The following is a 15,182-nucleotide window of genomic DNA, read 5'->3' as shown; positions in this document are numbered from 1 at the left end:
AAAATTGGCACAGATTTTTTCCTTAAACTTGCCCTCAGAAATGGTTTAAATGTGTCAGCTGAAGCTTTCCACACACAAAATTCAGCCTAAAGCAACAGAAACTGCAGCGGAAAGAGACGGAGCTTGGCCCACTGGAAGCAGAAAGCGGGGCTGTGCGATGGCACGGCACATCGCAGCCACGGGGCACTCGGCTCCCTGCACCTTGAGATGTGTTCCTACTGTCAGCTAGCTCACACTAAGGTTGTTTTACAAAATATATTTGCTCTGAAGTCAAATCTGGTTTTAGTTTCTTTGTTGTGCTTTCTTTTTTTTTTTTTTCCTGGGAGCAGCAGTTCCTTGTTGGTGTTGTACTTTTTTTTTTTCTTTTTTAATCTAAAACACATATTGGCATCTCATGCAGTTACAGTAATTTTAAGATAAATATTCCATATTTTCCTTGGTGTCTCTGAATCAAAAATATGATTTTGATTTTCAGGGTGAACCTGGCGAGAAGGGTGGAATTGGCTCCATCGGACCACGGGTATGGACGTTCAGGATTTTTTTTTCTGTTCTGTGTTGTGTATTTGCCTTAACCCAAGCTCTTCCCCACCTCCTGTTTCTGCTTAACACGTTGAATAATGTAAGGATCGATTCTGTGTTAGAAAATACAGATGGTGCATATTTAAACAAATCATTATGTAGATACCAAATACTGCCACTGAAGATGGCACTGGAAAATACAGTAAAGTCCCATTTTCTTATCAGTGCGACCATCCTGTGACTTTTTGGAAGATGGAAGCTGTGAATAGGGGTACTCAAATAATAATGTTGATGCACTTCTCAGTTACATACATTTATAGGCTGTTGAAGCTCGGTTGGATGACAGTTACAGCTGTCAGTCTAAGAACTGATTAAATTGGTGTCTGTAAGGTGATAATCCCCCAGGCACCTACGTTTGGGGTCCTTGCTGTCATGCTGCCTGCTTCTCAGGTGTTGCAAAAACTAAACAGGGTTCATCCCTCATTGCAGGGTCCCCCTGGCCTGAAGGGGGAACAGGGCGACACCGTCGTGATCGACTATGATGGCCGGATCCTGGACGCACTCAAGGTGAGCACCGCAGCAGGGCGTGCTGATTCCTGCAGGGTAATGGGAAGGGAAGGGGCTGAAAGGCTGCTGAGCACTGCCTGTCCCTGTGCTACTTCTCCTTCCTGAGGTCTTGACACAGACCCAACCAGGAGGGAAGAGTTTATTCCACCCTGCGTGTGGTTTTTACTGCAAATCACCTCAATTTGGCTTTCTCTGAAGGCAATGGGAGGATGGGGAGCAGTGCCTAGGCACTAACCTGCCCCTGCATCCACAGGCAAGCAGCACCAAGCCTCACGCTGCTGCTCGCATTAGGATGAAAGAAGGCAAATAGAATAAATATTTAATTACAGACACATTTGAGAACCATCCTAATTGTTTTATAACAGGCTGCAGGGATACACAAAGTGATGGTAATTACCATTTGCCAGATGTCTGCATGGGTTGCTCTGACAGGAGCGTGGCATGTAGCTCTGTGAGTGGAGGTTGTGGATGGAAATCCTTGGAGAGGCTCCCCCAAATGTCTGCAGATCCCCTCTGCTGGAGATCTTTCGTGTGCTGCATGTGGACATTGCTGGGGACACGCCACAGAGCGCAGCTAACTTTGCCGTTGCAGTTTTCCTGCTTGCTCCCTGTTTCCAGTGTTTGCACACTTACCGTACCTGGGTACAGAGCTTTGAAAAGTGATTGCTTTATGCAACTTGCAGTGTGATCAAGTGTAATAGCGTTTGAATATGTAGTCAAGGAAAAAAGGTTCTTGGGGGTGTGGTGCAGGGTTGTTTTTCAGCTGAGAAGCCATGAGGTTGCCATTTGAGGTAACTTGAAGTCACAAAATACTTCATCCCAAGGCATTTCGTGCTCTCCATACCCAGCAGAGCAGAGGAAGAACAACGTGCTCAGGGCTGCAAGACTTTCCTGCTGCCTTTCCCCTGTTTAAATGCACCTCTCCAGCCAGTTATCACCGTTTCCAGCATGGTGCTCCTCCAAGCCCAGCTGGCTGGAGAGGGCAGAATGCAAACAAGTAAAATAAAAATTGAAAAACCTAAAGTTGTGAGCACACCTACAGCCCAAAGCATTTTGCCTGCTGCATGTTACCCCTGGCTGGCTCGGGGTGTGTTTTCCTTTGCACAAACATCCTCAGGGCTGGGGGCCTTCAGGCCTGCCTTTGCACAGCCCCGTGTCTCAGGGACGGCCACTGTCACCCCCTGCCAGAGCTGCTCCGGCACCGAGGTGACCATGTGCCATGTTAAGGACGATGCAGTCGTGCTCACGCCTGTTTTGTTTGCTGTTTCAGGGTTCGCCGGGTCCTCCGGGGCCACCAGGCCCGCAAGGCGCTCCAGGCCCTAAGGTTAGACCGACCTCTGCTGCGCAGGCTGTGCCTCCGAGCGTGTTCGTTAGCGGCTGTCGTGTAACGAGGCACACACTGCACGTGGGTCTCCAAAAACAGGGCAGGAGATGGTGGCTGTGGGATTTGGGACTGCGTGCAGTGAAGGAAATGTTCCTCAGTGCTTCCTCTGGCTGAAAAAGCACGTTTCCACACTGCAGCCAAGCTGGGCCTGCCCTTCTCTGATCCTTAGCCTCCTCCAGGGGCAGGTGCCAGAGGAAGGGATCCGCTCCCAGTCCTATGCCCGAGGGGTGAAATCCCAGCCCCTCTGGGACTTGTCACCATGTGGGAAGCAGAAGGAAATGGGGAAGATGCCTGAGGTGGGGCTGGGGGTGCCTTAGGCCCTGCTGAGCCCCCCTCCTGCCTCATGGCGGCGTGCTGCGTGACAGGCCTGTGCCCTGTCACCTTGTCCCTGGAGCACTGCCACTGATTGCCGATAGCCTATAGTCAGTTATAGCTTAAAAGAAAGTTTGATCTGTGGAAAAGCACGTGTCAGCAGTTGGGATGGGGCAGGATTTCGGTGCTGCTCAACCCAATCCCGGGTCCCACTGGGCTGGTGAAGCTGGTGTCACCAAACCCTGCCTGTGGCCCTCGCTGCGGCTCCTCAGCCTCGCGACACTCAACTGATAACCGCAGCAGTTGATGCAAGTGACCAACTCATGTCCTTTCAAAATGCTTTCCTGGGATCATTTCCTGGTTTAATTTACTGTTGGCTCTGCTTCCTTTGTGTTGCTTCAGGGGGAGCTGGGCCTGCCGGGTCCACCTGGGCTAGATGGCGAAAAGGTAGGTGGGCACGGCTGGATCGGGCAAAACGGTGCGGGAGAGCACTGGGAGCTGAGTTAGAAGCTAACTGCGTGCCCATGGTGGCCGTCCCTGTGGAAAGCCAACCCCAGCCTGCCCCGGGAGCAGGCGCTCTGCCCCACGGTGTCCAGCTGCACCTCCAGGAATTAAATGCCTCCAGCCCTGAGCACACAGATGCTGCTCATGTCCACGTCTGCCAAGTTAAATGGGCTAATTCTGTGAGCTGTTCATGAGACACTGTTTCAAATTCCAGCATAAACCGTCCAAACCCTAAACTGCTGCATTCCTTGCTTATGGCCAAGGGAAATTCTGCTGTGTCTGCAAAATCAGTATATGCAAGTTTTAATGTTAAAGCGTGTTTTCATGAGTTGGTGCTGTATGAAAAACAGCAGAAAGGCAGAAATGGGTTGCTTGTTTCTGTTTTGAAGACCCATGTTTACAGTTTTCTCCAAATTGTTATTTTCTGTAAAATTCTAGGGTCCCAAAGGAGCTAAGGGTGACCAAGGCAGCACAGGGATCGCGGGACAGAAAGGAGAGACGGGAGAAATGGGCTTATCGGGTCCACCGGTACGTCTGCTACTTGCTGCCTTAATGCACTGATTTCTGCAAATGCTTGGTGTGTGCCTGGGTTTTGCTGAGTTGAGCAGTGGCTTGTCCACACCACAGCGGAGCTGGAGGATGCGAGAGCTCTGAGCTTTCCTACGTAACGATGCTGTAGTGGCTGATTTCAGAGGGCACGAGGTGGTAGCACTGCTCCCCAGGAATGAACCAGAGCTTTGCTTGAGCAAGGGATGGAGTTTGGGGGAAGATAAATGCATTTTTCTCTTCTTGTTTTTGGAAGATGCAACACCATCACTGCCAAATTCTTATCTTTTAGGGAGCAGATGGGCCAAAAGGAGACAAAGGAGACACTGGATCGCCGTGTTTGCAGAATAACCACGTAAGACACTGGCACCACAAAGCCTCTTCCAGGACAAGGGCAGGTGAAGGTGGCAGGCAGGCAGTCCGTCGGTGTGGTGGAGAGGAGCAGAAAACGGCTGTTCTCCATGAGGGCTTCGAGATGCCTATAAATGGGGCTTATTTATTAAGCAAGATCAGGGAATTTTTTTGGCACTGCAAAGTTGCTTTAGATTTGCTTTGATGGTTGAGATACTGAATGCCATTGTTATGTTTTGCTCTCAAAGCATGCTGAGCTTTGTGCCGTTTTATAGGCCTTCTGCACTGTTCTTTTTTCACGCCTTTTGCTTAAAAGTTGGTGGGTTTTGATCGTTTTTTATTAATGACATGAGAATGCTAGTTTTCTTCTGTGTTTTTTAATCAAAAAGGCTGTTTCCTTGTCTCTGTGTGGAAAATAGCCTCTTTATCCATTTCACAGCTAACAAATACACTGAGTACCGTGGCTGACGCCTCTAATTTCAGAGGCTGGTCTGATTCTCGTGCTTATTAAGATCCATTTATTCATAAATTCTACAGGCATCTCTTTGATTAGCAGATATCTGGATTGCCTCTATTAAATCAGAGGGCAGGCTACAGCGATCCTGGGCCATGTGAGCTTTTCCTTCCCAAACTGCCTGCCTTCTCTCTGCGACCGCGTGCCCAGCCCCGTTAACGTGCTGTTTAATTCCTTCGTGCAGATCATCCCGGAGCCAGGACCCCCCGGATTGCCTGGCCCCATGGTAGGACTCGGGGACACGGAGTGTGCGATAGAGCAGAGCTGCAGCTTCCTTACCCCATGCAATTAGTGAAAGGAGGCTGAGGGTGCTTTGCTTAGCCGCAGTGGGCTGCTGTGAATTTAAGGATTAAAAAATAAATAAAAAATCAGGGAATAACTACAGCGTGGCTGCTGTCTTTGGAGAGACAGAAGCACCTGGTTTAGGAGAGCACGTCAGCCTCTAGCAAGGTTGTGCTTCACAGCCACGCAGCTTTCTCACAGTCCTGAACCGATGTACCAGAGCTCTGATATCCTCCAGAGCTGATTCTTCGGGGTCTTATTGCTGCATGTTATGCAATTCAGCCCTTTTCAGTTTTTTCCCACCAATCTGACATAGGAGAACCAAATAAACTACCACCTGTCTTGAAAAAGAAATATTTGGCCGTTGTCAGCCCGTAACTTTAGTGAGAAATGGTTTGGGAAGCGAACTTTGGGGGTTTGTGTTTAAATTCTGCTTTTCAAATGCACCATTGTCTTTCTTGCAGGGTCCTCCAGGAATCCAGGGGCCTAAAGTAAGTCAATAAATTAAATGTCACCCACTGTTTCCAGGCTGCCAGTGCATTATTTGCAGGATCACAAAAGACTGTCAGCTCTGGGGACTGATTTTTTTTTGTCGCTGTTTGTGACAACACATCCCTCGGTTGTGTTGTCCAGCAGTTGGTGTTTTTGAAAATAAGCCATTTTTCCTTCCAAATAGGTTTATGATATTAAATGCTTTCCTTTATGGAGTCCTGATGGCCTGCAGCACATTTAAGTCTGGGTTTCCAAACCCACAGGCTGAAACCCTTAGTTTCAACTGCTTCTCTTAGGGTTTGGTCAAGAGGAAAACATTAACAGCAGCGAGGGTGTGAGCTGATGGAGATGTCCTTGTCCTTGGCTGTCCTCGTCTCAACTGCATTTTGGGCTGGTGCTGTGGCTTTTTTATGCTTCCACTGGTCTGCCTTAGGGCGCTTTCCTGACCTTTAGCACCAACTTCTCCCCTGAGGGCATTTCTGAGGCCTGGTTGTTGCTTGGCTGATGCCAGTGTTTCATTTCTGCAGGGCTTGGATGGTGCCAAGGGAGAAAAGGGGGATAGCGGCGACAAGGGGGAGCACGGCGACCCGGGACCGGCTGTGAGTTGTCTTCCCATATCTGACTTCTGTCAATACAAACCTACCTTACAGCAACTTTCCTAATGCTGGTTTTATTTCCCTTTTTTTAAGGGTCTCCCTGGTGCCCCCGGGCTCATCGGCTTACCCGGTACCAAAGGAGAGAAGGTAATCACTGCTGTGGGATGGGAGAGGTGGAATTGTGTTGCAATCCTAAAACAGGGGCTGTAAAACCCCTGTCACAGTGGGTCCTGCCGGCACAGCAAGGCCAGGGGTTACGGGTGCCATCCTGAACCTGCGGGGCTGCTCTGTGCGCTCGCTCCAGCACGTCTTCTTTTTGTTTTTACAACTGCAGGGAAAGCCGGGGGAGCCAGGACTAGATGTGAGTATGGAGACCATTAATTGTGATATGCAGAAAGGTGAACAACACGCATGTAAAAGCCATGAAATTGTTTGACGTTCTCGCAAAAATATATAGCTAACGTGGTATGGGCTACTTTCCCTTTGTCCATGGAACAATGTCAGTAGGAAAAAGGCTTAATTCAGACCAGATGCTGGGCGGCGGCTTCCACCGCACAGCGGTAACCCCACCACACCGTGGTACATCTCTGCTGAACTAGAGGTGCTACGGGAGTTCCCCTTCCCCATCGAGAATACTTGTATTGGATTCAGGAAAACAAAAATGTCTTGTGGATGAAGTATTATTAGGGTATGTTAAAGCACTAGCTTTCCCAAGAAATCGATGAGATCCAAAGTCAGACAGGACAAACGTGTTGTATCCTTCGCCGACGGGGGGGCAGGTTGGTTGCAGGGGGCTGCTTCTTTTAACTGAGGTGCTGGGATGTGCACAAAGCAAACTTACAAACCGCTTCTTTTCCCACCTACAAATTGTTGTAATAGGGTTTCCCAGGACTCAGAGGAGAGAAAGGAGAGAAGAGTGAAAGAGGGGAGAAGGTGAGTGGGTTATGGCTGTAAGGATGGTTGTGGGGATGAGCTGTCCAGGGGAAGGACTGGCTGCTCCTCTCAGGGGGCCATGGTGGCAGCTCCTGCAACCCTGGGGTCCCCTCCAGCCCGGCAGCATTTCTTAGTTTATTGCCATGGGGCCTTTTCTGTGGCAGAAGTATTTGTCTGCAAGCCTGTCCCCCCACCGCAGCCTGCAAACACTGGAGGAGCCGGAGCTGCCTGACAGCTCTGGGTTGTGAAGAATTGCTCGTTTGGGTTTATAGACCTTGAAACCGGATCTAAGTTAGAGGTTTTGTAATAGGGATCCTCAACTAAAAGGGTGCCCGGCTGGTGGCAGCAGCTGGGAGCTGGTGCTCCAGCCGAGCTGGCAGGGGCTGCCCCGAAGCCCTCGCTGCCAGCTACCAACCTGGTTTCTAGTGGAAACTGGTCATTTGCTCAGTTTGTTATAAAATTATCTATTAAAATATTTCTACCCAGCTTCAATTGAAGATTTTCACTCATTTAATTGCTCAATTGAGGTTGCACCAGTGCAGACATCCCTACTCTGCGTGAGGCTTGGGACTCCGCAGCTGCTGTGCAAGTGAAACCGAGGTGTGTTTTCCCTGCCAGTCACCCCTCCTGTTCCTGATTCTGTTTTCCTGTTGCAACAGGGTGAGCGAGGAATCCCAGGGAGAAAAGGAGCCAAAGGGCAGAAGGGGGAACCTGGCCCTCCCGGACTGGATCAGCCCTGCCCCGTGGTACGTCTTTTATTCTGCTCATCCCTGGTGTGCGTGGCAGGGACTGTGAGTGGCTGTGGCTTTGCAGCCAGGGAAAGCAAGGGAGGATTTGGTAGATCTTTATTTCGCAGTAAATCAGAGCAGATGGTTATTGTTTTCTCACTTTCCTTAATGGTTTGTTTTATCTGCGCTGCTGGAAGTTCACTGCTCACTGTAAGGGCTCCTCACTGGCCAGATGGGAACAAGCCACAGCAGTAAAAATAATCTTTGTGCAGAGACCTTCTTATTGTAGTCGGGAACAATGGGCTTCAGTAATGCTCTTCAGGAGATAGCGTGCCCTGGTGAAGCTGCCTGCCTAGATTTGAGTACGTTTGCAGTTGGGGAGTAACTTGAGGCACGGGACGGGAGGCGATTCGAAAGCAAGGTCGGCTCTTCATCCCGTCCTCTCCCACACCGAGCAAGGATGAAGCTGGCTCTAGCTCTCCCGCGTGGGGAAGCGGGTTGGTGTTGATAGCATCTTAATACTGCCAAAGAGATGTGATGTATGAGCTCCTGAGGCTGCCAAAAAGTGCCTCTGGGAGCAGAGACCTCCCGTGTTTCTCAGCGTGAGATAGCAGCTCGTGGCTCAGATCTGTCCTTTCTCAGACACATCCTGGGCCAGCGTCACACAGCATGCAGGCAAAAAGGCGTTCCAGAAACCTTCCTCCAGGTCTGCGGAAGGTGGATTGCTCCACAATGTCTCAAACCTTTGATGTGGCCCAGAATAAAATCTGCACTGATTATTTGGCCTGGTACAATCTACCTCCCTTTCATTACTGCTCTTCATTTAATGACTAAAACCAGAGAGATCCAACCCCTAAAATGCTTTGAGCTTTGCAGGATGAAAGAGTAGTTTGTATCAACTATCGAACTGAAACTACTCACATGTAACTCAGCTGCAGCTGACTCGCAGTGCCAGGTACCTGCTTAAACACGCTCCGGAACAAAAAATCCTGTCTTAAGTGCGTGGCGTTCTCCTCACCCCAGCAGCACAGCCGTGGCAATCGAAGCTGCCGTGCAGCTCCTGTACCAGCAGCAATGTCCCTCACTCAACGTACTTAATTTTGCTTGGAGACTGAATGTGAACACAATTATTTTGTTTCTGACGGATCACCTTTCTTCTCTTAACATGCCGGATGATTTAACCCTCATCTTTTTCACTGTGCTGTTCAAATGCGAACCTCTGGTCTGCGTACAGGAGATATTTCCCAGATGAGCCTGTGTGTGTCTGCGAGCTCCCCACCGCACAGCGCCTCTGTTGACTTGCTGTGTCATCAGAAAAGGATGCGCGAAGCTCTGACAATGTGCTTTCCTTTCTGCTCACACGCTGATGTCTGTTCAGTAACTCCGGTGTCGTTCTCAACGAGCAGTTTTGTCTGTTTCCGAACAGGGAGATCGTAGCATTTCGGGCAGCCAAGGGGAGCCAGGCTTGCCAGGCCTGGCCGGGGTGAGCGTGCCCTGCCCGTTGGTACGGTACCTGCTCTTTGCCTTTCTCGCATGGCTTGTGTGTGCTCCCGCTGTGGCTGAGCCCTGTCCTGGGGAATGAACCCTCCAGGGAGAGAAAGCGACGCAAGGCAGCAGAGCTGAACACGCTGCTTTGCTTGGGCACTCGAAGGACCCCAATGCGTTGTGCCTTCTTCCCACGGTTAAAATGCCTTCAAAGAGCGAGGGCAATGGCCATCGCCAGGGGTGTCAACCCTTCCCAGTAGCACGTACTGAAATTCGGTTCTCATTTCTCTCTACCTACGGCCCAGCCTGGCTCTCCTCGTGCCTGTGCTTCTGCAGCCCTGCACGTCAGGCTCCCGGCTGGGTTTTGAAGGCTCTCCCTATGGGTGCTGCGAACCTGCGGAGCAGGGCTGCAGTTCACTGGCACTTGAGGCATCAAAAAGGTGTTTGCTGGGTCAGCTCTGTGCTGCAGAGCTCGGGTTGAAGTCCACCGATTATGCGGAGGTTCACGCTCTGCTCTCTGATCCAGAGGGTTCTGCATGACTAGCTAAAAGAGGTCATTGTTTTATTTTCATTTTTTTAACCATAGAAAATGCTGCATGCTAGATGATTTGCAGTTGTCTTCAGAGAAACAAAAGGGCAGTAAGCTGTCTCTCTTTCAAAAAGTTAAATTACTTTCATATGTGTCTAAGAAACCAATTATTAGCAGCAGGCCTGCTCCAGCTCTTCGTATTTACTCCCCGGAGACGTTATATTTACTAAGCACGTCCCGTCTGAACTACAGAGAACACGAGACCCACCTATGCTGCCGGTGCAGAAGGTGGCTTCTCCTGCAGGCGACTGCAGTGACCGGTTAACGTGGCATGTGCACGCGTCCCACCTCGCGTGTACTGCGGGCTGCCCGCGTGCCGGCTTCGTCCTCGGTGCGGCCGGGGGCTGCCGGCTTCTCGGCGACTGCTTTTAGTCCAAGAGCGCGAGCGTGAGCCTCGCACGTGGCTTGGGAAGCGCTCTGTGAGCCGACAAGTCCTTTTGGGATCACTTGAGTGAAACGTGCTAGAAACGTGTGGAGTCTGATGGCCAAAAGAGTATTTGGAGTGCGTGGGAGGGAGAAAAGGCCCAGGGCAGCGATCGGCCCTGTGAGGGTCGGTGTGCTGGGGGGGGCTCTAACAGCAGCCCGGGGCTTCCCTGGGGGCAACAACTGCTCTGTGTGTTGTCCCCATTAGCCTTCACCCCAACAACTCTGATAAATGCACGTGTTGCACGTTTTTTGTCTCTTTTTATCATCATGGACCAAAATACTGACTGGTGTCAGCAGAAATTTGTGTGTGCTTCCAAGTCTGTAATCTACAGGAAAGTGCGTGCAAATAACCCGACCTGTCACGCTGTGAGCAGCTGCAGAGGGTCACCTTGCTTCACTGCATCTGTTTTATTGGGCATAGGCTATTTTACATATAAAATCAATACAGAATACAAAAAATGTGATGACTGACATTTACAGTAAAAAATGTAAAAATGCATTTTGACCTCTATTTGCACTAGCAGTTCTCTCTGCTGCAGACACGTCCTCATGGCCTCCAGCCCCTGCTTAGTTTGGAGATGGTTCTGAGGGAGGGGTCAGTGCCTGGGTGCTCTCTGTAGCTCTACAGGCACAAATTGATGCAATCAGAGATCCAAGAGCCTTAAAAAATCCAGCATCAGAAAAGGCAGCTGAAGTCAGCTGTTTTCTTCAAAAGTATCTTGAAGGAGTCGGTCACACACAGTCCTCCGCTCCTCTTCTAAGGGGCTCCTTCCTTTTCAGTGTTTTCCTCCTGGTAAGCAAGCTCTTTAGGCTGAGTTCTGTATGTTTCTTGTATCTCCATCGGAAAAAGACAAATATTTTCACTCCCTTTGCATTGTCCACAACTCATCCTATTTCAATCAGTTCAGCAACTCGAGATTTCTTAAACAAACTAAGTACTGCAGAATTGAATTTAACACAATCAGGTTATCATCAAAAAAATCTACCACCCCCAACCCGAAAAGTGTGTATTAACAGAAGATACATTTCCACATCGTGCTTTCCATGTATAGGTCTGTTCACAAAAAACAGAAACAGCAGATTATAAAGTTAATTAAATGAGGTTCCAGATCTTTATATTTGTTCACATTTCCCCTTTTGTTTAAAGGAAAAGAATGTGTGGATTTTTATTTATTTTTTTAACCCTGGGGTGTACTCAGCATCATGTTGTGTGTGACACTGCATAACTATTTCTGTGGACGTACAGTGTGTACATTTTGCATGGTAATTAACCTTACTGCTAAACCTCTCATCGCTGTTGTGAGGACTGAGCGTTGGGTTTCTGGGTCTGACACTGAAATCACTGTCAGCAGAAATTTATGTCTGTAAATTCAATTTTGCAGGGACCAGATGGACTGCCAGTAGCGGGATGTTGGCATAAGGTACAGTAATAATAATAATAACAGATCCTTGAGTAGGCCCTGGGTAGCCGGTTTGGTGCACGGTGATTGTACGACTGCGTTTCCTTTTAGCAGCAGGCTCTGCACCTGGCAGGCAGCGTCACGCCTTGTGGGAGCAGGATTTGACCTCATTTCATGTCGTGTTCCCCACAGCAGCAGGCTGGTATCTGCGCAAGTGCTAGGAACACCACTCCAAAAACTTGCTAAGCCTGAAAAATCGTTCTCGTAAATGTTGTCAGTAACAGTGCGTCCTGTCAGGCTCGCTCAGACGAGGCCTTTGTTATGGCCCCAGCAGCTTTGGAGCCGCTCGGGCAAAAACTCCACGGTCCTGCAAAACGCGCCTGGGTACCGCACTGCGTCCTGGCTGAGACTGGAGATGGGGTTACCTTTTGTCACAGTTACAAAACGTCTATTTCCAAACTGAGGCTTTTCTGCCACTGCAATTATAAATCACGACTGCGCTGCTGCAGTGCCTGACCAGCACATCTGGGTGCACGGGGTCAGGTAACTCCTGACGGCTCATGCACCTCGAGCAGCCAGGGGGTGTACGGGAGGGGTGGCAGTGCCAAAGGCAGCCCGGGAGAACGAGGAGAGACGTCTCCCCCCAGACAAGCATCTGAGCCAGACTTACATGAGGGTGCTGGAAGCTTGTCCTCCAGCAAGGCTGTGACGCTGAAGCCGAGCGGGATTGCTAACCCAGTTTCAAATGTGGTACGCGGACACACACCAGTTAATAGCAGGCATGTCACTAACTGGCTGCAAACCCTCCGTTAGAATGTAAGCATGCTCTTAGCATATAACAGCTTTTAATTTTGTGGTAAGTTGTTTGGATGTACTGTTAACGTTCAGAGAAATCTGACCATCAACCCTTACATTAACAGGAAGATTAGTAGTGGAGTGTTTCTCTTGATCAAAATGTTTGTCTGTGTTCTTTTTCAGTGATCTCTAAGCATGAAACACAGTGTGTAAATAATGTGATATATTTTGATCTTTTTAATTTTTGTATAAAAAAAGGAAAAAAAAAAACCTTCAACAGTAATATATTGACCTTTTTTTATACTGGATTCTGCCATTTATGGACTTTGAAAATACTGTAAAGCTCCCAAACCCGTCAGATACGCATGGTAACACCGAGATGTGATAAAGGTACCAATGACCCTGGCTGGGAATGAGCAGTGCTCACTGCTAACGCTGCTGCGTGAACTAACAGCACGGAGACGGCGTGTTGCCTCGTGTGCCTTACCGCACGATGCAGGGACGAGTCCCTGCCCTAATCTGGCTCTCAACTCTGTATTTGCATTGTACGTGCGCACTACAAGAGTGAAAAAAGCTGGCTGAAAGCAAAAAAGAAAAAAAGGACGCAGCCCTAGGTATGGAAGCAGCTGCTGTATGCCATCTGGTCAAACAAAAAGACTTCAAACTGGCAGAGGAAACAAAGCCAAGCTCCCTTCGTCGCTACCTGCCCTTGTGATGGAACTAGCGAGCCCCTGGCAAAATGCAGCAAGCTGGGCTGCCTGCGGATCTCTGTTCCTATCAAGGAAAGCTTTTATCTCAAGAGGGAACGCCTCTGGGTCCTGCCCTGTGGCTGAAGACGTGCGAGCACTTTGTTACTGTAGATCCCACCGTGGAAACCTCCACCGCAAAATTTCCAACAGAGCAACACGCTAAAACTGCCAGCCCAGAGCTGCGCCACAGGGAGGGCTCTGCTGAGGTCTTTTCTTAAGCAACAGAGCCCAGACTGTTGCTACTGGGCTTCCCAAATCTCGGAGTTTGGGGCATTTGTCTTGGTTTGTAGGGTTCATTTGCATTTGATTTTCTTGGGTTTATATGGTTTGATTGTGAACTCTGTAGCTCTGCGCGTTCCTCACCCTCCTTTCATTCCCCTTTTCTGTTTTTTTCTTTTAATTATCTTATCTCAGGCACATCCCATGCAGAGCAAGGTAATGAATAAAATGATGGTTATGATTTTTCTCTGCATATTGCCTTAGTGACAGAAATTTTTTAAAAAATTGCCAACATCTTTACCAGCTATGTTTTTAAAGATTTGGGGGAAAAAAAACAAGGATTATGCAGTAGAGAGCCATAAAAAATATTTCAGGGGGAAGAAAATGGCTTACAGACAAGTCTGTTCAGCTTACAATGAAGATTGAGGCAATCGGATTCCTTTAGAGGGAGGAGATACTTTATAGAAACAAGTTCATCCCATGGCTGGAAGCTGAAGCTACGTAAAATCACATAAAATAGGCCACGGCTTTTTAATGGTGAGGCTGGTTAATCCTAACCAGCCCAGTGATGGAATCCCCATCACTTTAATGCCTTTGTGATTTCACAGATCGTTTCTGGAGGAAATACTTCAGCCCAATACAAGTCACTAGCCTGTGTGTAGGAGTCTGAGGTGAAATTAAGAGCCTGACTGTGATCAAACCAGATGATACAAGGGCTCTTCGTGGCCTTGAATTTAAGAGAACAGAAGGGAATCATTTTTGGTGTATTGCGTAGATCTGAACCCCGTCACATCCTTGTTCCGCTGCATCTCTGAGGGCAGCGGTGCCAGAGGGGACTCACGGGACGGGATGCGGTTATCGGCCCCAGGGGAACCTGCCAGCTTGGTAGATGTGGACACACAAGATTTACGTTTGTAGGCATTAAACTGCTGTTACCTAGCTTTGTTTGCTGCTTAGGGTCTACACCTAGGCGTTGCTTGCTTTGTGGCTACACTTCACGTCTTCACCAGTTACTGACCGTATTCTTGGTGCTGTATAGACTAAATCTGTAAATTCAGATCATCTAACAAATCAAGAAACAAGAATTATTTAACTCAAAACAGCAATGAAAATGCATTTTATTTACTTCCATTTCATGATGTTAGCTATCACTTTTGGTGCGGGGGGTTTTAAAGGCGCACGGAGCAGTTGAACGAGCTCCCGCTGGCTTTTAATTCTTTTGAAAAACCCCTTTTCTGTCCCAATTTAAAGCTAATTCTTCTGTGGAAGGTTGAAGGCAAATCTCTCATTGATGTCAGTGGGAAGAAGATCTGTAATTGTTCCCTTAATGTACAGTTGCTCTTCCCGTCTCCCCCAGTCATCTCCAAACTAAAACAGTGAACTACTCCAAACCACGCTGTGGGCTGCTACGCTTGATATCCTGCAGATGTCCTGTTCGTGGAACCTCTATTGGTATCAATGAGAGCTCAGTCCCCAGAATGACTGCAGAAAGCACAAGAATCTGGAAGTGTCCACAAACAATCTACAATGCAGATAGAAAAGTCTTGTTTTACATACGCTGGCAAAAACTAAACAGCTTTCTATCTAGCTCCTACTTGAAGAAGTTTGATATCACTGAAGCTACGAGACAAGCTAACCTCCAAAGCTTATGAAATTATATTAAAATTTATATTTTCTCTGAGGAAATACCCCGAAGTCCTATTATCTTCAGGTAAACAAGTCAGTATTCCGTCTTCAACTTGTGGAATATCCAGTGCTTGTAGGCATCAACTGTGACCACTGCCAGGCCTG

General features: G+C 48.6%; 2 protein-coding genes across 12 annotated transcripts in view; one reads left to right on the top strand and one right to left on the bottom strand.

Moving 5' to 3' along the window:
• Positions 1 to 13,594, top strand: part of COL23A1 (collagen type XXIII alpha 1 chain) — a 173,851-nt gene extending 160,257 nt beyond the window's left edge. For 5 of the 6 annotated variants that reach the window (XM_080555049.1, XM_080555048.1, XM_080555047.1 and 2 more), the window contains 14 exons: positions 476 to 520; positions 1,009 to 1,086; positions 2,357 to 2,410; positions 3,185 to 3,229; positions 3,725 to 3,814; positions 4,125 to 4,187; positions 4,882 to 4,923; positions 5,444 to 5,470; positions 5,999 to 6,070; positions 6,161 to 6,214; positions 6,402 to 6,428; positions 6,947 to 7,000; positions 7,660 to 7,746; positions 11,611 to 13,594. In XM_080555049.1, the coding sequence (XP_080411175.1) occupies positions 476 to 520; positions 1,009 to 1,086; positions 2,357 to 2,410; positions 3,185 to 3,229; positions 3,725 to 3,814; positions 4,125 to 4,187; positions 4,882 to 4,923; positions 5,444 to 5,470; positions 5,999 to 6,070; positions 6,161 to 6,214; positions 6,402 to 6,428; positions 6,947 to 7,000; positions 7,660 to 7,746; positions 11,611 to 11,658 (786 nt within the window). In that variant the 3' untranslated portion in view covers positions 11,659 to 13,594. The remainder of the gene's footprint in view (positions 1 to 475; positions 521 to 1,008; positions 1,087 to 2,356; positions 2,411 to 3,184; positions 3,230 to 3,724; positions 3,815 to 4,124; positions 4,188 to 4,881; positions 4,924 to 5,443; positions 5,471 to 5,998; positions 6,071 to 6,160; positions 6,215 to 6,401; positions 6,429 to 6,946; positions 7,001 to 7,659; positions 7,747 to 11,610) is intronic. The other variant, XM_080555046.1, reaches the window with a different exon arrangement.
• Positions 10,613 to 15,182, bottom strand: part of HNRNPAB (heterogeneous nuclear ribonucleoprotein A/B) — a 29,670-nt gene continuing 25,100 nt past the window's right edge. For 2 of the 6 annotated variants that reach the window (XM_080555081.1, XM_080555077.1), the window contains one exon: positions 10,613 to 11,063. The gene's annotated coding sequence lies outside the window, so the exon portion shown is untranslated. Of the gene's footprint in view, positions 11,064 to 14,479; positions 15,180 to 15,182 lie in introns of those variants that run through there. The other 4 variants (XM_080555076.1, XM_080555082.1, XM_080555080.1 and 1 more) reach the window with 2 other exon arrangements.

Source organism: Anser brachyrhynchus (genome assembly GCF_964034855.1).
Source record: "Anser brachyrhynchus genome assembly, chromosome: 14".
In the NCBI taxonomy this organism is placed as follows: domain Eukaryota; kingdom Metazoa; phylum Chordata; class Aves; order Anseriformes; family Anatidae; genus Anser; species Anser brachyrhynchus.
This window is presented reverse-complemented; position numbering and strand designations above follow the sequence as displayed.